Source organism: Xenopus laevis, chromosome 7S (assembly GCF_017654675.1).
Source record: "Xenopus laevis strain J_2021 chromosome 7S, Xenopus_laevis_v10.1, whole genome shotgun sequence".
In the NCBI taxonomy this organism is placed as follows: domain Eukaryota; kingdom Metazoa; phylum Chordata; class Amphibia; order Anura; family Pipidae; genus Xenopus; species Xenopus laevis.
Window position 1 is genome coordinate 108,988,490 of NC_054384.1, and position 25,962 is coordinate 109,014,451.

Below are 25,962 nucleotides of genomic sequence, written 5' to 3' on the forward strand. Positions count from 1 at the left end.
GTGATGGGCGAATTTCTCCCGTTTAGTTTCGTCTAGAAATTTGTGGATTTCCTGCGAAATTCGCGAAAGGCTAAATATTCACGAAACGAGAATTTAATGATGCGCATTAATTTCAATGGGCGCCTTTGTCAAAATTCTCGTTTTGCTAATTTTTCCCCGGCGAATTTTCACTGCAATTTTGCAAACTCATTCGCCGGCGGCAAAACATGGAAATTCGCAGTGAATTTGCGCCTGCCAAATAAATTTGCTCATCACTAGTCATTGCCTTTATGTTCACCCACCCAAGTTTAACACCCAACTTTATACAGAATGTACAGTTTAGGCATGTAGAATTTGAGTGGTCTTAGAAGTTTTTGAAACCACGACTAAACTCAGTTGCTCTAAAAACCATGAAAGTCATGAAATGTATTAAATGATCCGAATATAAAATCACGAGTGAAAAAAAGAGCTGAACGATGCACTAAAAAATACGAATACCTCTAAAACCTTTAAAAATGTTAGTTTTTTCCTAGCGAAAAAATATCTGAAAACCTCTTAAAAGTCCGAATTGATTAAATATGTTCCAGTAAGATGAGTGCAGCTCCCAATGACTTCACAGGACCTCGACAACTTTTACCCTGAATGATTCTCAAATTCTTAGTGTTTTTTAAGAAATATAGAAAAAACGCACATTTTTCCAGATTCAAGGAGAAAATAGAAATTGGATTGTTTGTAAAAAGACGCTTAGGTGCAGATTTACTAAGGTTCGAATGGAAAATTCAAATTCAAAATTTATTTGGGTCAATATTTAAAACCACCAACTCAAAATTGAATTGGAATGTGAGATATATCGCCCCTCGACCCTGGAAACAGTTCTCCACCTAAAAAACTTGCCGAGTTCATGTAGAAGTTCATGTAGAAGTCAATGGCAGAAGTCTCTTGATCTATCTGAAGATGTTAATAGTAGAGATGAGCCAAATATTGGTCAAGTTTTGCTTTGAAAATTATGCCCCATAGACTCCAATGGGAGAAAAAAATATGTTGGTTGTCAAACAAAATGTTGCGCCTCAAAAACATTTGTAAAAATCAAGGGTTTTTTTAGAGGAAAACTCAATTCGAATTCGATTTGAATTTGATTCGAGTTTTAGGGGCAAATTCATCAAGGGTTGAATATCGAGGGTTAATTAACCCTCGATATTCGACTGGGAATAAAAATCCTTCGACATCGAAGTCGAAGGATATTGCGCAAATACTGCGATCGAATGATCGAAGGAATAATCGTTCGATCGAACGATTAAATCCTTCGAATCGAATGATTCGAAGGATTTCAATCCAACGATCGAAGGATTATCCTTCGACCAAAAAAACCCCATAGGCTAACATTGGGTTCAGTAGGTTTTAGATGGCGAACTAGGGGGGCGAAATTTTATATTAAAGAGACAGTACTTCGACTATCGAATGGTCGAATAGTCGAACGATTTTTAGTTCGAATCCTTCGATTCGAAGTCGTAGTCGAAGGTCGATGTAGCCCATTCGATAGTCGAAGTAGCCAAAAAAAACTTCGATATTCAACGTTTTTTTTCTTCTATTCCTTCACTCAAAGTTAATGAATTGGCCCCTTAGAGTCGGGACTATTTAATAAAAATCTTTCATAAATAACATACCATTCGAATTGTGAATAAAATCTAATTTACTCGAGTTTTAAAAAATCCACATTACTCTAAAATGAAAAAAAATTTAACATTTTTTAAATTTTTAATTACAAATTTTTAGTAAGAACCATCAAAAATTCATAGATTTTTGTAAGTCCCATGAGAGAAAAGTTTTATAAAAATATTGTAAACTTTGCAAACCCCTTTCATGTCTGCAGATTCTCATTAGGATTCTACTCTGTAGATGTTTCAGTCTTTTCCTATGTCTCAGGATTCTGCCACCCATTGCTGATCCCTAAAATTGAAATTCCCTTTATTGGTGTTTTTATACAATGTCAGTGAATCTTCCCTCATTTTGTATTTATCTGCTGTATTTCATCCGATTCCATAATTTTCAAATGAAACATTTCTTTTAAATGAACTTGCGTGTGAGCATTTCTTCTTGTATAACATGTGAAGGGTTGGCATATTTTCCCATTAATTCACTAGAAACAGCCTCAAATCCAATATTCAAATGTCCTACCACGAATCATTGGCAGACGATATTTAAAAAAACAAATACGTGTCCATTTAAAGGGGAAGTAAAGTGTAAAATAGAATAAGGCTAGAAATGCTGTATTTTGTATACTAAACATAAACATGAACTTACTGCACCACAAGTCTAATCAAACACATGGTTTATGCTTTCAAAGTTGGCCACAGGGGGTCACCATCTTGTAACTTTGTTATACATCTTTGCAAGACCAAGACTGTGCACATGCTCAGTGTGATCTGGGCTGCTTAGGGATCATCATAAATGATCAAAACAGCACAAGTCAAATAATATCTGCCAGAAGCCGATACAGCAAGACTGATTAATAATCAGAATATACAGACTGCACTGGGTCCTGTGTTGTCATGTAATCTAATGTGGATTTTATAGTTTTTGTATTGTTTAATACAAACTTTCTCCAACTCTGCAGAACCAGTGGCTGCAGCAAAATAATCCTCCAAATAGAATCCCAGTTTATCTGTTTAAATCTGGCTCCATGATCTTTGTCCCTGCAGCTGGAGTTGGAAACAGTAAAGGGGATATAAAGGCAAAAATAAAATCCAATACAAATCTCTACACAGTCGCCGACTGCTCTACAGGGAAACAAACAAAGCTGCTTGAGTTCTGCATGGCTGGGAAGTAAGGCGGGGGCTCCCCCTGCTGTTCATAAGTATGATTTTGACTCCTATGTTAAAGTCAGTGGGAGTCCGAATAATGTTGATGCGCAACAGTTGTGACGCGTGTGACTATCCCGACGCGCATCCAGATTTTTTTGATGCCACCGAATTTTCGCAGGCAAATTTTCGCGCCAGTTTTGAAAATCTATTCATCGGTGGCAAAACATGGAAATTCACCGCAAATTCGTGCCTGGCGAATTTATTCGCCCTTCACTAATGAAAACCAATTGATAATGTGTAATCTGTAATATACAAAACAGGGATGCACAGAATCCAGGATTCGGTTTGGGATTTAGCATTTTTAAGCAGGATTCAGACTGGACCGAATTCAAGTGCCTGGCCAAACCGAATCTAATTCCAAAAAAATCACGTGACTTTTCATCACACAAACAAGGAAATCAAACAAACGTGTTTTGACATCATGAACAATGTGCGATTTTCTTTACCGCTTCGGTTTCCTGATTTGCATATGATAATTAGGTTTCAAATTCGGTTTGGTATCCACCGAACAAAAGGATTCTGGGTTTGGCCAACTTCCTTAATAGTGGATTCGGTGCATCCCTTATGCCAAAAGCTGAAAAATAAAAGCCGGAACATTGTATGATTTCTTGCCTAAGTCGGGTACACAATGACTTTCTGACTACAAAATGGGACAAATATCTGGTAAATTTTATTGTGCAATTGTCTCCCAGAAGCAGTTGGAATGTGCTGGTAAAACCTAGAAAGGGTGCGATGCGGCAATTAGAGATTTAGCAAAAGAACAAAGGAATTAATCATTGGTGGGGAAGTCACATGCTCCATAGAGAAGTCCATAAGACTACGGGAGTCACTGGGTTGCCTGGGTGCAGGTGGTAGTCACCTCTTCATAGCTGTACTCATTGAACTTGTCAGGCTGGCACATGGATTCTGTAGAGCAACCTCCAATCTTGAATGCAAAATCTGTAAAGAGACAAATATTATTAAAGGATAAGTAAACCTCTAAAAAAAGGGAATGTAAAACTGGTGAGGGGGCCTATTCTAAGAAATGTTGTTATGTACATTCATTATTATTATTATTATTAAGGGATACATGTGCTGTTAATATGAATGAATTTTGTTCCAACAGCGCCACCTGCTGGTCAGTTTCCCACCAGTCTGACCAGCAAATAGTCAAGGAAGTTGTCAGGAGAAAGAAAGAGGCTGATGTTCTTCTGCTTAGGAATAAAATTAGAAACCTTTCTCACATCTTTCCTAAGCAGAAGAACATCAGCCTCTTTCTTTCTCCTGACAACTTCCTTGACTACTTGGTGGTCAGACTGGTGGGAAACTGACCAGCAGGTGGCGCTGTTGTAACAAAATTCATTCATATTAACAGTACATGTATCCCTTAATATCTTGGAATAAAAACAAAATAAATAATGAATGTAAATTACAAAAGTGCTTAGAATAGCCTCCTCGTCAATTTTACATTCACTTATTTTAAAGGTTTACTTGTCTTTTAATGGCAATAAGTTCAGTGGAACTCACATCAGTGTGTGAATGTGAGTGAGTGAATGTGATGGTGGAGTGTATCGGTGTGAGAGTCAGAGAGGACAGAGGTGTCGGAGTTACCGTTATGTTTAAAGACATGGACGAAGCACTTGTCCTCGTTGTCAGAACACTGGGCCTGTTCTCCCGACTCACATTCGTCAAGGGTCGGAGGGAAGCAGTTTGGGCAGCTGTTTCCGTTGGGCTCGTTGGTGGCTTCCGGGCCTGTAACAGAATCAGAGAACAAATTTGGGCGGATGTATTTAGCCCTAGATTTTAGAAACAAGTATATAATGGTAGAGCGGTTGAGACTGACAGAATGAAGATCATCTTGTTGCAACTCATTCAAACTATTTATTCAGCTCATATGTGTTAAAGGAGAAGGAAAGCTACCGAAGCAGTTTATTGAGAATAGATTAGCTACAATAGTACAAGCTACAGTATAACACTATATTTATTCTGCAGAAAGCTTTACCATACCTGAGTAAACAGCTTTAGAAGCTCTGTTTGTTTAGGATAACAGCTGCCATATTAGCTTGGTGTGACATCACTTCCTGCCTGAGTCTGCTCACTTATAGCTCTGGGCTCAGGAAGGGGAGAGGAACAAACTGAGCATGCTCAAGCCCTAGCCCTGGAGGTTTAAGCTGAAAACAGTTAGTCTGATACAGAAGCCCATGAGTACACAATAGAAGGAAAGAAATGTGCTGTTTCTTTTGACAGAGGATTCAGAGCAACATTACTTTGAGGGATTACTGGTGTATTTATATAGACCTTTCTGATAAAGCTTACTTAATTTTATCCTTTCCTTCTCCTTTAACTTAAAACAGTGATCTTGAACCGGTCACTCATAAGCAACATGTTAATCTCCAACCCCTTGGATGTTGCTCCCAGTGGCCTCAAAGCAGGTGCTTATTTTTAAATTCCAGGTTTGGAGGCAAGTTTTGTTTGTATAAGATCCAAAACAGGGGCCACTGATGGGATGGTTTTAAAAAAAACAGCTTCCGTGAACTTAAGCAAGGAGTTTTTTTTGCTTTTACTGTCTAATAATTGCTCCAACCAGTGGGGGAATAGAACATCCAATTAGTAATGGAGTGAGATAAAATATTCAAGAGGATAAACATGTATATATGTATATAGTATATCGTTATTGAGCAAGTTCTGGATATAGGAGAGATGCGCAACGTGACTTACATTCAGGTACCTCTGGGGTACAGTCGTCACTGTCGCAGCAGCTGGTAATCATGTGTCTCCTGACGTACCCATAGGTGGCGCTGCCAGTCTCACTACATTGCTCTTCAGTGGCACAAGATCTCTTAATCTGCATAATGCTTTCAACTAAGTACAACAAATACACTTATTAAATGTCATATAAATAACAAGCAACTCAGCCTGCAGCCTTGTGCCTTTATATGGTCACAGAACAACCCCTCAGTGACTTCTAATATCCTTATCATTTACAGTAGGGGGTATATTATCCCTTATAATACATGAGTGATACTCAGAGTTCCCTGTATAACTCAGCCTGCAGCCTTGTGCCTTTATATGGTCACAGAACAACCCCTCAGTGACTTCTAATATCCTTATCATTTACAGTAGGGGGTACATTATCCCTTATAATACATGAGTGATACTCAGAGTTCCCTGTATAACTCAGCCTGCAGCCTTGTGCCTTTATATGGTCACAGAACAACCCCTCAGTGACTTCTAATATCCTTATCATTTACAGTAGGGGGTACATTATCCCTTATAATACATGAGTGATACTCAGAGTTCCCTGTATAACTCAGCCTGCAGCCTTGTGCCTTTATATGGTCACAGAACAACCCCTCAGTGACTTCTAATATCCTTATCATTTACAGTAGGGGGTACATTATCCCTTATAATACATGAGTGATACTCAGAGTTCCCTGTATAACTCAGCCTGCAGCCTTGTGCCTTTATATGGTCATAGAACAACCCCTCAGTGACTTCAAATATCCTTATCATTTACAGTAGGGGGTACATTATTCCTTATAATACATGAGTGATACTCAGAGCTCCCTGTTTAACTAATATCCTTATGATTTAAAATGGGGTAAATAATAATAGTTATCATTAATCTATATTTATATATATATATATATATATATATAGCCGGAATAAAGAAAATACCTGGATTAGATTCTTTGATGAACACAGAAGCACAAAACTGGGCTGGACATAGAACACTATCCCCTGTGCAAGATGTTGAATTATATTCAGAGCACTCTATGCAGGTGAGAGAATAACCTGTAAAATAAATGTACAATATGAGGGTAAATATCTGTTTATTTAAGCAAATTTGATAATTTACCCCAATAGAGCAGGGGCAGTTCCTAGAGATTAGGGGGGCAGCTCAGGTTATAATATAATAATATGAGGGGGGCACTTACCTGTGGATACAAGAGCTGAGAGCAGGCACAGGAATCCCACAGCAGATATCATTGTGAGTTGCAGTTGCACAGGAGCCACAGAGACTGATATGGAAAGTTCTATCCTACAGGGCGACACTTTCCTATTTATTGCTAATGGGATGTGGGCGTGGCCATGACAAGTTAGAATAAAGAAAAGTCTTTTTCATGTTAAGTTTGGGTTTGGCCTTAACTCCACCCACATTGGCACAATAAATCAGTTTGTCGCTCCTTCTGGTGCAAATATTTTCTCCTTTATATTCTTTATACGATCAGAGGTTAATAATCCAAACTTTTTGCTTCCTGCTCCGAGGATCCCTGATGTATCCCCCATGTATCCCCCATGTATCCCCCATGCACAGTATAGGAACTATTCACTGATTATTGTGATTTACAAGTACCAGACTTTATAATAAGGAAGAAGAAAAAGTTCCCCACTTGCTCAATCTCGCTCAGCAGTCTCTCAATTATTCCAACTATCTATTAATTATGCAATAACTATATGAACGTGCAATCTAACCCAATAGTAATCACTGAAAAATTAAAAGTATAAAGTGCAGGGCTATAATTAAACTGTTTGAACCTCCCTGTGATTACTATTGGGTAATCAGTAAGATTGCACGTTCATATAGTATTTGCACAATTATTTTTCGGAGAAGCAAAACGGGACAGATTCGCTCATCACTAGTGATTATTGTCAAGCAAATTGGCGCCCCCAATGATTTTGGATTTTGTTCTCCTTTAAAGGGATACTGTCATGGGGAATTTTTTTTTATCAAAATGAATCAGTTAATAGTGCTGATCCAGCAGAATTCTGCACTGAAATCCATTTCTCAAAAGAGCAAACAAATTTTTGTATATTCAGTTTTGAAATCTGACATGGGGCTAGACATATTGTCAATTTCCCAGCTGCCCCAAGTCATGTGACTTGTGCTCTGATAAACTTCAGTCACTCTTTACTGCTGTACTGCAAGTTGGAGTGATATCACCCCCTCCCTTTCCCCCCCAGCAGCCAAACAACAGAACAATGGGAAGGTAACCAGATAGCAGCTCCCTAACACAAGATAACAGCTGCCTGGTAGATCTAAGAACAACACTCAATAGTAAAAACTCATGTCCCACTGAGACACATTCAGTTACATTGAGAAGGAAAAACAGCAGCCTGCCAGAAAGCATTTCTCTCCTAAAGTGCAGACACAAGTCACATGACTGGGGGCAGCTGGGAAATTGACAAAATGTCTAGCCCCATGTCAGATTTCAAAATTGAATATAAAAAAATCTGTTTGCTCTTTTGAGAAATGGATTTCAGTGCAGAATTCTGCTGGAGTAGCACTATTAACTGATTCAATTTTGGAAAAAAAATTTTTCCAAGACAGTATCCCTTTAATTAACATTTAGGGGCAAATTTATCAAGAGTCGAAGTGAAAATTCGAAGTATTTTGTGTACTTCGACTAGCGAATAGGCCAAAATTCGATTCGAATTTAAAAATGAATAATATTGAATACTGAAATCATGTATCATGTACTTTCTCTTTAAAACTTTGACTTTGACCATTCGCCATCTAAAACCTACTGAATTGCAGTTTAAGCCTATGGGGGACCTCCTAGAACCTATTTGGAGTCAATTGGTGGATTCTGAAAAATCAAAGTTTTTTTGGAAAAACTTCGGATCAAATTCGATCGAATGCGATATTCCTTCGATTCGTAAGATTCTAATTCGGTCGAATTTTGAAGTTTTTTCAATCCAAAATTCGACCCTTGATAAATATGCCCCTCAAATTTTTCTTAAATAACCTCCCAGCCGAATCGTGAGTATATTCGAATTAAAAAAACTTCACAAGAATTCGAAATTCGACCTTTGATAAATGGGCCTCCCTGTGTCCCTGTTTTTGGGGCAAATACTGCGAGTCGAATTCGATCGAATGTGCGAAAACTTTGATTCGAACCATTTTGAATACAGCCTATTCACCAGAATTTAATTTTTTTTAAATAGATTTCAATTGGTCTTTTTCTTATTAGAATTTCGAAGTTATGGGAGTTCAAAAAAAACTCTCATTACTTCGATATTCGTCCCTTGATAAATCAGCCGAAAAAAGGCAAAAAATTCCTGTCCCTCTGCAGGTCCAACAAATATCTAAAAAGAATAATGAGCCTGAGACTGATATGAGGAAATTGGATATTCACTGAAATATCTGAAATGTGACTCCGAATATTTCTTTGCCATTGTTCCCAGTACAGATAAATAAAAGACACGGTGTCCTTTTGTGGCAGATACATTGTGGCTTTAGTTACATTATAGAATATTAATCGAATAACTGTGGGAATTGTTCAGGACAGTAACAGGGTTATTGAAAGCTCTGGCGTCTCTAGTGTGTATTTGTATAGATAATACTCATAATAAAGCCAAGGGAACAACACAAATACACAATCACACAAAGTTTACTAGAACTGCCAATATATGAACTTGACGTGACATTTTAAGCCATTCCTCGTTTCACATCAGTCTCACAGATATACAAACAAATACCCTCAATCTGCCTGAAACCCCCTGTAAGTCACATCTCCTTTGATGTCCCCAATTTAGGGCTGTCCCACCTCAAGAAGGACCTTTGGTTCTAGTGAGAGAGAATAAAGTCCTGTATATGAAGATTTCCCCAGGTTCCCCCGACTTGGATGGATTCTGTTCTCACAGTAGACTTGGTCACTTATACCCTGGCCTTGAGGGCAGAGCCACCTGTTTGGCTGTAAGAGCAGTTCTTTTGTGTCTCTATGGCCTCCAACTGGTAACTCCCTTTTTACAAGTCTATAATGTTGGGGGTTCTAACTTGTTGTGAGTTCAGAATCCATTGAGTTTGTGTCAAATAAACTTTAGTCTTTTCCTTCAAGCGATCTCCAGTTCCTGAATTTCCACAACACAATTAAAGAAGGAGAATCAGCCAGTCCCAGGCTTGGATTTGTGGAAAGGCCACCAAGGCCCGGGCCTAGGGGGGTAGGATTTTAGGGGGGGCGGCATGAAGCCCAACCACACCCACATTGGTTCAAAAACACTGGGGATGGGCAGGAGATACAATTGTTTTTTAAATTTCCCATGCGTCAATCCTAGGGTGGCCACCATTTTGGTTGTGGAATCCGGGCAGGGGGTGGGCCGTGATGCGGCTGGGGCGGGCTATGACTCAGTGACCACTGATTGGCCATTTGCTGTGTCAATTATAGGAAATCCTGCCCGGTTTTCCTAATTTGGAAAACTGGGCAGGTAGTTATGACATGGGCAGCCCATCAAAAACCAAGCTGTCTGGGTCAAAACTGGGCAGGTGGCAACCCTAGCCAAACCCCAGTGCTCCGACCTGATGATGAAGGAACAGGGATGATGAACGGCAGTGGCCCAGGGGCTCCCGCTATGTAAATCCGACCCTGGCCAGTCCATAGCAGTGTTTTCCGAACCACGGGGCTGGCATCCCTTGGAGAAGCCTCAATGCAAATTGGGAGTGGGGAAAACACTTGGGTTTAAGTTTATTTGCTATCCAAACCAAAATACACCTGAAAGACCAGCTTGGTGATCCAGGGGGAGACTGAACAAATCAGGTTGTAGATAAATATTAGTGCAGGTTCAGCTCCAAGATTAGAAATAACAGGGTCTCTGTTAATTTGACTCTGGAGAATACACTGATGAGCTGCTTTATTCCACAACATGAACTGGGAATGGTTCTTTGTGCTCCGAGAGAGCACAATAAAAGTGGCCCCAGAATGCAGAAAACTGGCTGAGCAGAGTGAGCTGCCAGGGGAATAACAAGAAAAGGGTAAATGAACAGTACAGTTAATCAGGCTGGAAATAATGTCACCGGCTTTAAAGGGGAAGTGGGTGTTATTGTTATGGAGGGGCATGAATCTATAACTTTATAAGATTAATAAGGAAAATGCCAGAAGCGCATTTACACTGGCAGTTTTACAAATTCTGCAACTTATTCTGCAAAGTATAATATTTGTACAGGTATGGGATCCGTTATCCGGAAACCCGCTATCCAGAAAGTGAAAGTTACGGAATGACTCCCGTAGACTCCATTTGACCCAAATAATCCACATTTTTACAACTGATTTCCTTTTTCTGTGTAATAATAAAACAGACTCTTGTACTTGATCCCAACTAAGATATAATTAATCCTTATTGGAAGCAAAACCAGCCTATTGGGTTTATTTAATGTTTATATGATTTTCTAGTAGACTTAAGGTATGAAGATCCAAATTATGGAAAGATCCGTTATCCAGAAAACCCCAGGTCCTGAGCATTCTGGATAACAGGTATACCTGTATATTAATATATATCTGTAACTTTTCTGGTAGTGCACTCAGGGAAAGACCCTGGTTATTAATTATTTTCAGGTCCTTTGAATGTTATAGACACAGTGAAACACAGCACTCAAAATCCCAGGACTTTGGCTTTATTTACTATTGTGTGCCATAAAGACAAGTACAGGTATGGGATCCATGTTCCGGAAACCTGTTATCCAGAAAGCTCGAAATTACGGAAATAATCCAAGTTTTTAAAAAAGACATCCCTTTTCTGTGTAATAATAAAACAGTCGCTTGTACTTGATCCCAACTGAGATATAATTAATCCTTATTGGAAGCAAAACCAGCCTATTGGGTTTATTTTATGTTTATATGACCTTTTCAGCAGAATTTAGGTATGAAGATCCAAATGCGAGCTTCTAGCTGCCACTCACTGTATGAACATGGGTTGGACAGAATGCTGACAGTTAATTGCTCAGTCTGGTTACTCCTCCAGTTCTTTATTGAGATGAAGTTGCCTGTGTCGGTGACTTTGGTGCAGTTCCAGGTCGCAGAATAAATACAGACATTGTCTAAGGAGACAATGAGAAACTTGCCCAGAAGGTCAGCCAACATATCAATAACTCAATGCTCATTGCAGGTAGGTTGTTATAACAAGTCAGTAACCATTTCACTGCTAGAAGAACTTTACACTCCAGTGACCTGTCCTGCCAGACAATTTGTAGACATTTCTGGCTCTTTCACTTTAGAGGCTTTTCCTGGGGGGAAAGGGGGGGGGGCTTTAGTTTACTTTGGAAAACTATATACATTATTTTTTTTTGGTAGGACAATCTTCTCTAGTTTTTCATTCTGCTTCCATGCCTAAATTAACTGGTTAATTCAAACCGGAACCCATAGAACCCAAAGGACAGAAGGGATTACAGGTATTTTTCAAATAAATGTTTCCCTATATAAATGTTTCTCTATATAAATGTTTCTCTATATATTTATGTTTCCCTATATAAATGTTTCCTTATCTAAATGTTTCCCTATATACATTTTTCTCTATATATATGTTTCCCTATATAAATATTCCCTATATAAATGTCCCCCTATATCAATGTTTCCCTATATAAATGTTTCTCTATATAAATGTCCCCCTATATGAATGTTTCCCTATTTGAATGTTTCCCTATATAAATGTTTCTCTGTATAAATATTTTTCTCTATATAAATGTTCCCCTATATAAATGTTTCCCTATATAAATGTTTCTCTGTATAAATATTTTTCTCTATATAAATGTTCCCCTATATAAATGTTTCCCTATATGAATGTTTCCCTATATGAATGTTTTTCCCTTTATAAATGTATCCCTATATAAATGTTTCCCTCTATAAATGTTTCCCTATATAAATGTTTCTCTATATAAATGTTTCCCTATATAAATGTTTCTCTATATAAATGTTTCTTTATATAAATGTTCCCCTAAATAAATGTTTCTCTATATAAATGTTTCCTTATATAAATGTTTCACTATATAAATGTGTCTCTATATAAATTGGAGCTTTTCCCGCAAAGGTAATTTCGGGAAAATGTAATTATAAATAAGCGTTAAAAACCCGAGCGGCTTAGATCGGAGTTTGTAGCAGCCGATATTGAGATAAATTCGGATCTTGATAAATAATCTCCTTAATGTTTCTCTATATGAATGTTTCCTTATCTAAATGTTTCCCTATATAAATGTTTCTCTATATAAATGTTTCCTTATCTAAATGTTTCCCTATATAAATGTTTCCCTATATAAATGTTCCCTATATAAATGTTTTCCTATATATGTTTCCTATATAAATGTTTCTCTATATAAATGTTTCTCTGTGTAAATGTTTCTCTATATAAATGTTCCCCTATATAAATGTTCCCCTATATAAATGTTTTGCTATATAAATTTTCCCCTATATAAATGTTTCCCTATATAACATTTTCTCTATATATGTTTCCTATATAAATGTTTCTCTATATAAATGTATCCCTGTATAAATGTTTCCCTATATAAATGTTTCTCTGTGTAAATATTTCTCTATATAAATGTTCCCCTATATAAATGTTCCCCTATATAAATGTTCCCTATATAACATTTTCTCTATATATGTTTCCTATATAAATGTTTCTCTATATAAATATATCCCTATATAAATGTTTCTCTGTATAAATGTTTCTCTATATAAATGTTCCCCTATATAAATGTTTCTCTATATAAATATATCCCTATATAAATGTTTCTTTATATAAATGTATCCCTGTATAAATGTTTCCCTATATAAATGTTTCTCTGTGTAAATGTTTCTCTATATAAATGTTCCCCTATATAAATGTTTCCCTATATAAATGTTTCTCTATATAAATGTTCCCCTATATATATGTTTCCCTATATAAGGGACACATTTACTAAGCTTGAGTGAAGGATTCGAGTTAAAAAACTTCGAATTTCAACGTTTTTTTTTGGGTACTTCGACCATCGAATAGGCTACTTCGACCTTTGACTACAACTTCGAATTGAGCTAAAAATCGCTCGACTATTCGATAGTCGAAGTACTGTCTCTTTAAAAAAAACTTGGGCTACCTACTTTGCCACTTTAAACCTACCGAGCTACAATGTTAGCCTATGGGGACCTTCGCCATAAGCTTTCTAAGCTTTTTTTGATCGAAGAAAAATCGTTCGATCGATGGTTTAAAGTCCTTCGAATCGTTCAATTCGAAGGATTTAAACGTTCGATCGAAGTATTTGCGGTAAATCCTTCGACTTCGATATTCAAAGGATTTTACTTCAATGGTCGAATATCAAGGGTTAATTAACCCTCGATATTCGACCCTTAGTAAATGTGCCCCTAAATGTTCCCCTATATAAATGTTTCTCTATATAAATATTTCCCTATATAAATGTTTCTCTATATAAATGTTTCCCTATATAAATGTTCCCCTATATAAATGTTTTCCAATATAAATGTTTCTCTATATGAATGTTTCCTTATATAAATGTTTCTCTATATAAATGTTCCTCTATATGAATGTTTCCTTATCTAAATGTTCCCCTATATAAATGTTCCCCTATATAAATGTTTACACTGGACCCAGGAATCTAAAGGGCCCATTGGCAGGCCAGACTGATGTGCAATTTCCACAATATGAAGCTGAAGGGGTTCATTAAACAGGTGGTTCACCATTAATTTAACTGTAAGGGGCCGATTCACTAACTTCGAGTGAAGGATTCGAATGTAAAAAACCCCTAAGTATTTTGTACAATGGTCAATTCTAAGCAAGTTGGCCTTCATTTTTCCTTATTTGTAGTTTAGTTTAATTATTTGCCTTCTTCTTCTGTCTCTTTCCAGCTTTCAAACGGGGGTCGCTGACCCGTCTATAAAACAAATGCTCTGTAAGGCTACAAATGTATTGTTATCACTAATTTTTATTTCTCATCTTTCAATTCAGGCCTCTCCTATTCATATTCCAGTCTCTTATTCAAATCAATGAGTCGCTAGGCCCAAACAGGAAGTGATAAATACAAGGCAAAAACATAAGAGAAAACCCACGCCTGAAGTCTTCATATAGAGGTGGAATGTGAGGCAAAAGTGTACTCTTTTTAGCCCATTCTGCAATTACCCCTGAAAAGACAATGGAGAGAAAAGTGGAGAACAAAAGTAACTACTTTTGATACATCAAGCGGTAAAGACAATAGCGGCCATTTTGAAAACTGGTCAAGAGCCTCACGTCGTGTGAAAAAAGACACTAGCGGCCATTTTGGAAACTGGTCTGGAGGCACACGCTGTGTCATGGGAGTCTAGCAACACAATCTCATGGGATTGAACTGCTGGTTCTGACTATCCAGAGGACAGGTAAGAGCTGTTCAGTGAGTGTTGCAAACAGTGCAAAGGGGGCCCCCAATGAGTGATGTACCCCCAGTGCAGTTTTCCAAACTCCTTCCCCACATAATCAAGTCCATTACTGCTCTGACAATGTAGATAAATGCTTCTTTTATAAAGCAAAGATGAGGCATTGTGGAGACCACCCGTATTAAACACATTAGGCTGCTGTTTTTCGAATGTACATCTGATATAGAAGCTTTAATAAATATTTTGATGAGTTGTAGTGAGGCAGCTCGAGTCTCACCCTTAGGCTGTCCTTTGTGTGACAATTTTTCTAAAAATACTTAAATATACTTGTTTAAAATCCTACAAAAACTTAAATATACGTATTTAAAAACTTACAATACTTAGGGGCAAATTCATCAAGGGTCGAATATCGAGGGTTAATTAACCCTCGATATTCGACTGGGGAATGAAAATCCTTCGACTTCGAATATCGAAGTCGAAGGATTTTGCGCAAATCCTTCGATCGAACGATTAAATCCTTCGAATCGAACAATTTGAAGGATTTTAATCCAACGATCGAAGGAATATCCTTCGACCAAAAAAAGTTAGGCAAGCCTATGGGGACCTCTAACATTGGCCTCGGTAGCTTTTAGGTGGCGAACTAGGGGTAGAAGTTTTCTTCTTAAAGAGGCAGTACGAAGTCGAAGGTCGAAGTAGCCCATTCGATGGTCGAAGTAGCCAAAAAAACACTTCGAAATTCGAAGTTTTTTTACTTCGAATCCTTCACTCGAAGTTAATGAATTGGCCCCTTAAATATACTTGTTTAAAATCTTAAAATACTTAAACATACTTATTTAAAATCTTAAAATACTTAAATATACTTGTTTAAAATCTTAAAATACTTAAATATACTTGTTTAAAATCTTAAAATACTTAAATATACTTGTTTAAAATCTTAAAATACTTAAATATACTTATTTAAAATCTGAAAATACTTAAATATACTTATTTAAAATCTGAAAATACTTAAATATACTTATTTAAAATCTTAAAATACTTAAATATACTTATTTAAAATCTTATAATAATTAAATATACTTATTTAAAATCTTAAAATACTTAAATATACTTAAATATACGTATTTAAAAACTTAAAATACTTAAATATACTTGTTTAAAATCTTACAAAAACTTAAATATACGTATTTAAAAACTTAAAATACTGAAATATACTTGTTTAAAATCTTACAAAAACTTAAATATAATTTTATTTAAAATCTTAAAATACTTAAATATTCTCAAAATGCACCACTCTGTGTTATGGATGATCCGGTCTGTGCCACCCTATAAAACTATGGAATGAAAGTCTTTGTTGTCCTCATAAGAAGAAGGTTTTTGGGTTATGTAGACATGGACACTTGTGAATTTATGGAGGATTTACCCATATAATTAACAGTTGGATGTTTTTTTATATTTACAGTAGTTTGATCATTGGCAACACAAGAATTCTTTAGGTGCTGAATAAAACGGAGCTGGACTCTTCCCCCAAGATCAGGAATGTCAGCAACTTTCTCATAGAGTTTCTACCTGGTGAGTATTTTACCTGCCTAGCCAATAAAACACTGATGACATTTAGGATCCCTGTTATTATGTGCCAAGTCCTACCTAGCTATGCCCCAACCATACTAACCACTTTGCCCTTTACATGCACAGTTACCCACTGAATAAGGTGCTCTCCCTCCTAATACTCCATTGCTAGAGGGGTATCTCCTCCTCATACCCAAATGATCCCTTTTTTTGGGACTTTCCCAGTCTACAAGTATGTCTTTCCCACCCAGCACACACAAAAGAGTTGCTGATAAAAGCAGTTAATAAGGGCTTTGCTATTCTAACCCTGTTGCTGTGGTTTTTGTATTGGTAGAGTGCCAGGGTCTGTCTGGGTAATTACCTAGGTGGAGCACAAGCTGCTTAGCTAGCTAGCCTGTTCCTAACTCTGTTGAGCTCCACATTATTTGCCCTAATGTCAGCTACAGTATACTGACTGCTCAGAAATAAAGATGGACATACATCTGTCCCCTCTTTATTTATATTCAGGGCAATCTTATGCCTCTGGGTGAACTTCCATTACTAAGGGGATTTCTATTACGACATTACTCGATAGTAACCAACAATGGAACTACTTAAGGATGTGTGATACAAGTCTTACAAGTATAGTCACATTGTATTCATTCAAGTTGCACTGGGCAACACTTATCAACATAAGAAATGCATTAAAGATATAAACTTTATTTCATTTTTTAACATAATTATTTTTAGGTAGCAGATGTTTTTATTCATGATACAAAAAAAAGAAACAAGGACACAAGGAAAGGCAAAAATAGAGAGTGCCACGGAATGTTGCTACAACTTTATATTACATTCGGGTCTTGGGTTTTTGATCATTCTCAGGCTTCATTTTTATTGGCTAATTTCCCACAAAGTGGAACAGCCTAACACGTTTTGTGCGTTATTGAGCACTTACTCACTATTACGCTGTCCTACCTGTCCTAATATATTACTTTTTTATGACTGGGGTTCTTCTGCAATTGCACCATCCAATTGAACTGTTTTTGAAACCGAGCCTACATATGTCGTCTACCTTTTATTGTTTATTCTCAGTCTCTCATAATACGTCCTATACTACAATAAGATTTTATTAGTGCCTTTCCTTTTGTCCTGCAATCGGAGATTTAGCAAAAGAGGTAATAATGCAATTAATCAAAAAGAATTATTAATGGCAGGGAAGTGCCCCATAGAAGAAAAGCTCCTCCAATTCTCTGACTAGAGGAGTCACTAGTTTGCCTGGGTGCAGGTGGTAGAGACCTCCTCATAGCTGTACTCACTGAACTTGTCCGGCTGGCACATGGATTCTGTGGCGCAACCACCAATCCTGAAAGCAAATTCTGCAAAGAGACAAATTTGAACCTCAGTCAGTTTTATAAAACAACGCTTCATAAATACTATTTAGCACTAGCACTTGCCCCTCCCTGAACTTCTACTTTATAATAATGTAGATTCTCTTGCCATATGTATACATATATTGTTTTGTTCTTTTGAACACATTTCTTAAAATTACCATTAAGAGCCTGCAATAAGCTTATAAAAGGTTTCTTGTGGTCAGCACTCCTTCAAATAATGGACCGTCCCAATAACAATTCTACTGCTCCGCGTAGCAGCTCAGTTTAGCCACTCACCTTCCCTCTATGAGAACCTTCCTTTTCTTTAACTGTGTGAGGAATTAACTCCACCCCTTCCTGCTCCTCAACTTTGTGAGGATTTAGCTCCGCCCCTTCCTTTTGTGAGAAGCTTCCTGCTCCTCAACTGCGAGGAATTAGCTACGCCCCTTCACTCTGTGAGAAGCTTCCGGCTCCTCAACTGTGTGAGGATTTAGCTCTGCCCCTTCCTTTTGTGAGAAGCTTCCTGCTCCTCAACTGTGAGGAATTGGCTACGCCCCTTCACTCTGTGAGAAGCTTCCTGTTCCTCAACTGTGTGAGGATTTAGCTCCACCCCTTCCATTTGTGAGAAGCTTCCTGCTCCTCAACTGTGAGGAATTGGCTACGCCCCTTCACTCTGTGAGAAGCTTCCTGTTCCTCAACTGTGTGAGGATTTAGCTCCACCCCTTCCTTTTGTGAGAAGCTTCCTGCTCCTCAACTGTGTGCGGAATGAGAGAATCAGAGAATTTCCTCCTGATGAAGCAGCTTCTTTCCCAGGGCAGAGGAGTGTGAATCTGTTGTGTTTAAGCTTATGGTGTGAATGCCAGTGTATGTGTGTGTCTGTGTGTGTATTACGGTTGCCACCTTTTCCCCGGTGCAGACCGGGCAGGGGGCGGGGCTGTGACATTAAGGGGCGGGTCTATGACGCGGCCTGTGCCTGTGTGCAAATTAATTGTTCATATTAATGTGTGTGTGTAAGGGCAACTGTGTGTAAGAATATATAGACATACCCATTTCATCAGAATGGGTGGAAGCCATGCCTCTGACTCCCATGAACCATTTCCCCACCCCTTTTGGCTGGCAGAGTTATTCAACCCCTCCCACACATTGTTCCAGTGTGAACTGAAGGATTCTGGGACTGGGGTCCTCTGCTCTCCAGAGAAGAATCTGTACCCCACCCGCCATGTCTTCTCTATTTTACTAACTAGTGCAAATTACGCTAATGAGGCATGACGAGGAGCAGGTGCCATTGCTTTCTGCATTACATTCTATGGGGAAGGGGCAGATGGGGGTGGGGTTGGAGCAGACAAGAGGGGTGTTCAAATCCAGCAATGAGGAAAGTAAGCTATAGAAAATGTGGTGGGAGGTGAACAGATTCTCTGGAAAACAAAGGGTCTTCAAGTCCCAGAATTCATCACTTCACAATGAAACAAGGGTAGAATTTTTGCTCATCTCCTCTGAATGTAAATTGCTGATCCCATCACCCCAAAATAAAAAAAATACTACAAATATTGGAGATATTGATTAATAAAGTTGAAATGGCTTGAGGATGAGCCAATGGGAAAAGAGAAGGATATTGACATTACCAGTACCGATCCCAATATGCTTAAAGAAATGGATGAAACACTTGTCTTCCTCCTCGCTACACCCGATACGCTTCGCCGGGTCACATTCCTCGGAGCTTGGAGGGAAACAGTTTGTGCAGCGGAATCCGTTCGGCTTGTAGTCTCTTGCGACTGTAACAGAATCAGAAAGAAAGTTGGCAGTTTGGATAGGGACTGACAGTTGCGGTACACAATGGCTAAAGCTAAGGCTGAAAAAACTCACATTATCGTTGCAGGGTGTGGGAGTGGGCATGGCCGTGGTATAATTGGGCGTGAGGGGGGGATTCCAGGGCATGGCCAAAATCTACCTCCAGGAGGATTAGCTATAAGCTCCAGATAAAGATCGGCATCTGGAGGCCGTGACATTTTGTGACATTTTAGCAGAGAGTTTTTTACTATAATAATTCAGTACTAACGCCACCTGGTGGTGAAATGGTGCATCTGCTATAAATAAGACGGATAAAATATAAAGTGATAATCTTTGGAAATATTTTTCCTGGGAAGTTGATTAGAAAGGGTGAAGCCAAATAGTCACTTACATTTGGGTTCCTCTGGGGTACAGTCGTCACTGTCGCAGCAGCCGGTAATCAGGTGTCTCCTGACGTACCCATAGGTGGCGCTGCCCGTCTCACCGCATTGTGTTTTAGCCGCACAGAATCTCTTAATCTGCATAATGCTCCCAGCTAAGAACAACATATACACTTATTATATCCATGCATTTGATACAGTGCCACACAAAAGGTTATTGGTTAAATGAAGGAATGTTGGCCTGGAACATAGTATTTGTACCTGGATAGAGAACTGGCTAAAAGATAGACTACAAAGAGTGGTGGTAAATGGAACATTTTCTAATTGGACCAGTGTTGTTAGTGGAGTACCGCAGGGCTCTGTACTAGGTCCCTTGCTTTTCAACTTGTTTATTAATGACCTGGAGGTGGCCATTGAAAGTACTGTTTCTATTTTTGCAGATGAGACTAAATTGTGCAGAACTATAGGTTCCATGCAGGGTGCGGCCACTTTGTACAGTGATTTGTCTAAACTGGAAAACTGGGCAGCAAACTGGAAAATGAGGTTCAATGTTGATAAATGCAGGTTATGCACTTTGGCAAAAATAATATAAATGCAAGTTATACACTAAATGGCCGTGTGTTGGGAGTTTCCTTAAATGAGAAGGATCTTGGGGTCTTTGTAGATAACACGTTGTCTAATTCTGGGCAGTGTCATTCTGTGGCTACTAAAGCAAATAAAGTTCTTGTATAAAAAAGGGCATTAACTCAAGGGATGAAACATAATTGTGTCTCTTTATAGGTCCCTGGTGAGGCCTCATCTGGAGTATGGGGGCAGTTTTGGACTCCAGTCCTTAAGAGGGATATAAATGAGCTGGAGAGAGTGCAGAGACTAAGTGCAACTAAACTGGTTAGAGGGAGGGAAGAGTTAAATTATGAGGGGAGACTGACAAGGTTGGGGTTGTTTTCTCTGGAAAAAAGGCGCTTGGGGGGGACATGATTAGACTTTACAAGTACATTAGAGGACATTATAGACAAATAGCAGGGGACCTTTTTACCCATAAAGAGAATCACGTACCAGAGGCCTCCCCTTCAGACTAGAGGAAAAGAAGTTTCATTTAAAGGAACAGAGTAGGGGGTTCATCACAGTGAGGACAGTGAGGTTGGGGAATGCACTGCCGGGTGATGATTCCGTTAATGACTATAAGAGGGACTTGGATGATTTCTTGGACAGACATAATACAAAGGCTATTGTGATACTAAACTCTATAGTTAGTATAGATATGGGTATATATCATTTATGTGACAGTAGGGAGGGGTGTGTGTATGGGGCTGGGTTTTCATTTGGAGGGGTTGGACTTAATGGACTTTGTCTTTTTTCAACCCGATTTAACTATGTAACTATGTACAATGCTATTTCTGTATTCTGTGCCAGATTAAAGGAGAACTATACCCTAAAAACAAATTGAGTTTAAAACTGTCTATTTTCTATAGTGAACTTATTGCACGAGGCTAAAGTTTGAGCTTGTCAATAGCAGCAATGATCCAGGACTTCAAACTTGTCACAGGGGGTCACCATCTTGGAAAGTGTCTGTGACACTCACATGCTCAGTGGGCTCTGATTGGCTGTTGAGAAGCTAAGCTTAGGGCTCGTCACTAATTATCCAGCAGAAAATGAGCTTCCCTGGCTGTAATATAAGCTGATGCTACAGGTTTGCTGATTATTCAATTCTGATGCTAATTGCACTGGTTTCTGTGCTGCCATGTAGTAATTATGTGTATTAATTACTAATCAGCCTTATATTGTGACATTTCTATTCTATGTGTACTGTATATTGTGAGTGGGTCCCTAAGCTCAGTAAGTGACAGCAGCACAGAGCATGTGCAGTGAATCAGCAGAAAAGAAGATGGGGAGCTACTGGGGCATCTTTGAAGACACAGATCTTTACTGCTAAAGGGCTGTGGTTGCCTTGGGCTGGTACAGAACATCATATACAACATTTCTAGCTACTTCTTAAGTTGGGCTTTAGTTCTCCTTTAAGGAATGATTATGAATTGTGAACAGTGGTTTATATGAATTATTGCCAATATAACTGTGTATTGTCACCCTGTACCCATGTCCATTGATCAGTTTAAATCTAATCAATCTGTTTATCCAGCTATTAAGTGAATAGAAGAGCTACAGATCGATACAATTGTTCAGTATTGCTCAATTCATGATTGGGTCCCTATGGGTTACTTATCTGGGGGACATTGTTCTACAAGAGTTGGCCAATACCCAATACCTTTATAAGGACAATGGACTCCTTGATTCTTACAGTTTACAGTAGGGGTAAATTAAGCTACACTAAATATATATACGGTATATGTTAAACCGCTTGCAGCAAATAAGTGATTTAATCTGTAAGTGACCTTGATTATCACGGCCGCTCAATATTTTACATGTTAATACTGTATCTTTTACCTTGAGTTGCCATGTGTCCCATGCGTCATGTGTTCCAGACATTCCATTTCTCACTGGATTTAAATATAAAGTATCTTTGGGTGCATTGGGTGCACAACTTGGCACAGGGAAATTACATACTGCTGGCTATAATACTACATTATCCCTTATAATACATGAGTGATACTCAGAGTTCCCTGTATAACTCAGCCTGTAGCCTTGTGCCTTTATATGGTCACAGAACAACCCCTCAGTGACTTCTAATATCCTTATCATTTACAGTAGGGGGTACATTATCCCTTATAATACATGAGTGATACTCAGAGTTCCCTGTATAACTCAGCCTGCAGCCTTGTGCCTTTATATGGTCACAGAACAACCCCGCAGTGACTTCTAATATCCTTATCATTTACAGTAGGGGGTACATTATCCCTTATAATACATGAGTGATACTCAGAGTTCCCTGTATAACTCAGCCTGCAGCCTTGTGCCTTTATATGGTCACAGAACAACCCCTCAGTGACTTCTAATATCCTTATCATTTACAGTAGGGGGTACATTATCCCTTATAATACATGAGTGATACTCAGAGTTCCCTGTATAACTCAGCCTGCAGCCTTGTGCCTTTATATGGTCAAATACAAGAGTCCTCTGCACTCAACCCATTATCAATATATTTAAGACAGCGACATTTTTTGCATACTGCTACTAAAAAATGCCTTACCCTTTAAACAAAACAGGGATTGTTTGTCCATATATTGCAATATATTTAAGCTGGCCAACTACGTCAAAGTCATCCCATATCTGGCCAGTCCTATGCTCAATTTTATCTGATTCATTAAGAATTCTATTGCTTCATTATACATTTTACAAAGGGACTAGGTATTACCTGCAACTTAACTTGCTGCTTTCAAAGTAAACCTCCATACTTGGCTGCCCTTTTATTAGACACCAGTGGGATCACCTGACTATAGCTGGGAAGGGTGGGAGCTACAACATGGAGCTGGTCACTGCTCCTGTATAAACTATAACAAACAAGGGAAAGTTGTGCTCACCACTATTTTTTAAAACCCAGAACAACCCCTCAGTGACTTCTAATATCCTTATCATTTACAGTAGGGGGTACATTATCCCTTATAATACATGAGTGATACTCAGAGTTCCCTGTATAACTCAGCCTGCAGCCTTGTGCCTTTATAATGTCACAGAACAACCCCTCAGTGACTTCTAATATCCTTATCATTTACAGTAGGGGGTACATTATCCCTTATAATACATGAGTGATACTCAGAGTTCCCTGTATAACTCAGCCTGCAGCCTTGTGCCTTTATATGGTCACAGAACAACCCCTCAGTGACTTCTAATATCCTTATCATTTACAGTAGGGGGTACATTATCCCTTATAATACATGAGTGATACTCAGAGTTCCCTGTATAACTCAGCCTGCAGCCTTGTGCCTTTATATGGTCACAGAACAACCCCTCAGTGACTTCTAATATCCTTATCATTTACAGTAGGGGGTACATTATCCCTTATAATACATGAGTGATACTCAGAGTTCCCTGTATAACTCAGCCTGCAGCCTTGTGCCTTTATATGGTCACAGAACAACCCCTCGGTGACTTCTAATATACCTAGCAGTTGGATAAATAATAAATATGTAATATATAACCTAATACATATATATATATATATATATATATATATATATATATATATATATATATATATAAAATCCTAGAATGTAGAGAAGTTGGAATATAGAAAATACCTGGACTGGATTCTTGGATGAATGAAGAAGCACAAAGGCCGGATGCACATGGGACACTGGGGCCTGAGCAAGAGGCTGAATTATAAGCAGAACATTCAATGCAGGAGAGAGAATATCCTGTAAAAGAGCAAAGTACAATTGTTATTGAACAGAGAAATTTATTTATTTATGATGTGAGAAACAGTGAATTCTGTTGGACTGAACTTGCAGAACACTAGATATTCTGCTGTTTTTCTCCTGGAGACACAGAGTTAAAGCCTATGAGCGTCTCAGAGCACTTGCTGTTGCTGCAGGGTGAATGGATTTAGAACAAACACTTTAAAAAGGTCCATCTGGTCCTTTGAGCTGACAATTTAAATTGGGCAAGTACAGGAACATCTATAATGGGTTAGGTGCATGGGAGCATTCAGTACTTATTATTATTATTATTATGTGATGAGCTGAAACAGCCTCTGCCTGCTGCAAGCAGAGAAGGTTCATTGGTCCACAGAGTCCTACAAATAAATACAGGTATGGGATCTGTTATCCAGAATGCTCAGGACCTGGGGTTTTCTGAGCATTCATTTTATCCAAATTATCCAAATCTTTAAAACTGATATAAAAAAGATATAATTAATCCTTATTGGAAGTAAACCCAGCCTATTGGGGTTATTTAATGTTTATATGATTTTCTAGTAGACTTAAGGTATGAAGATCCAAATTACAGAAAGTTCCATTATCCAGAAAACCCCAGGTCCTGAGCATTCTGGATAACAGGTCCCATACCTGTATATGAATATGTCTTTAAAAGCAACTAGGCAATAGCACAGGAAAAGAAACAAGGAAAATTTGATAATTTACCCCCATTGAGCTGAAAGCAGGGGCAGTTCCTAGAGATTAGGGGGGCAGCTCTGGTTATACTATAATAATATGAGGGGGGCACTTACCTGTGGATACAAGAGCTGAGAGCAGGCACAGGAATCCCACAGCAGATCTCATTGTGAGTTGCAGTTGCACAGGAGCCACAGAGACTGATATGGAAAGTTCTATCCTACAGGGCGACACTTTCCTATTTATTGCTAATGGGATGTGGGCGTGGCCATGACAAGTTGGTTATATTTGGGTTTGGCCTTAATCTCACCTACACTGATAATAAATCTAAATATTCCATGCATTCCGGTGCCATTAATTAGTAACTACTGTTTTATTTCTCTGGCTAATGTAGTATATTACTGTTATCAATATGTTAAATGGTTATTAAAGGGTTGTTCACCGTTGAGTTAACTGTTAGTATGATGTAGACAATTTGCAATTGGTTTTCATTTTTTTATTATTTGTGGTTTTGGAGTTATTTAGCTTTTTATTCAGCAGCTCTCCAGTTTGCAATTTCAGCCGTCTGGTTGCTAGGGTCCAACTTACCCTAGTAACCATGCACTGATTTGAATAAGAGACTGGAATATGAATAGGGAGGCCTGAATAGAAAGTCGAGGAGTAATAAAAAGTAGCAATAACAATAGATTTAAAGCCTTAGAGTGCATTTGTTTTTTTAGATGGGGTCAGTGACCCCCATTTAAAAGCTGAAAAGAGTCAGAAGAAGAAGGCTAATAATTCAGAAACTTGAAAAAAATGAACAATAAGGACCAGTTGAAAAGTTGCTTAGGAATGGTCATTCTATAACATACTAAAAGTTAAGTGAAAGGTAAACCACTCCTTTAATTCAGACTTTTTGGCAGGCATTGTCCATTCAGTTTTCAGCAAAGGGTGGTACAGTATAAGAG

General features: G+C 38.3%; 2 protein-coding genes across 2 annotated transcripts; both read right to left on the reverse strand.

The window, feature by feature from the left end:
- Positions 1-3,488: 3,488 nt before the first annotated feature.
- Positions 3,489-6,876, reverse strand: LOC121396622 (phospholipase A2 inhibitor subunit gamma B-like). Its single transcript, XM_041571744.1, has 5 exons — positions 6,758-6,876; positions 6,498-6,614; positions 5,538-5,681; positions 4,431-4,571; positions 3,489-3,779 (listed from the first exon to the last, which is right to left on the reverse strand). Exons 1-5 carry the CDS (start codon positions 6,807-6,809, stop codon positions 3,667-3,669), a joined length of 567 nt encoding a protein of 188 aa, XP_041427678.1. The 5' UTR covers positions 6,810-6,876; the 3' UTR covers positions 3,489-3,666.
- Positions 6,877-17,217: 10,341 nt separating this feature from the next.
- Positions 17,218-25,296, reverse strand: LOC108697899 (phospholipase A2 inhibitor subunit gamma B). The gene is made up of 5 exons (XM_018228379.2): positions 25,132-25,296; positions 24,206-24,322; positions 20,024-20,167; positions 19,467-19,616; positions 17,218-17,850 (listed from the first exon to the last, which is right to left on the reverse strand). The coding sequence occupies exons 1-5, from the start codon at positions 25,181-25,183 to the stop codon at positions 17,741-17,743; spliced, it is 573 nt and encodes a 190-aa protein (XP_018083868.1). The 5' UTR covers positions 25,184-25,296; the 3' UTR covers positions 17,218-17,740.
- Positions 25,297-25,962: the final 666 nt, after the last annotated feature.

Bases quoted from the DNA above. Each gene is read 5' to 3' on its own strand.
- LOC121396622 (XM_041571744.1), bottom strand. From the start codon at position 6,809: ATGATATCTGCTGTGGGATTCCTGTGCCTGCTCTCAGCTCTTGTATCC. The intron at 6,615-6,757 runs GTAAGTGCCCCC...TTTATTTTACAG, and splicing joins CTCAGCTCTTGTATCCACAG to GTTATTCTCTCACCTGCATA. The intron at 5,682-6,497 runs GTATTTTCTTTA...TGTTGTACTTAG, and splicing joins CATCAAAGAATCTAATCCAG to TTGAAAGCATTATGCAGATT.
- LOC108697899 (XM_018228379.2), bottom strand. From the start codon at position 25,183: ATGAGATCTGCTGTGGGATTCCTGTGCCTGCTCTCAGCTCTTGTATCC. The intron at 20,168-24,205 runs GTATTTTCTATA...TGTTGTTCTTAG, and splicing joins CATCCAAGAATCCAGTCCAG to CTGGGAGCATTATGCAGATT. The intron at 17,851-19,466 runs GTAATGTCAATA...GTCTCTTTGCAG, and splicing joins GCATATTGGGATCGGTACTG to AATTTGCTTTCAGGATTGGT.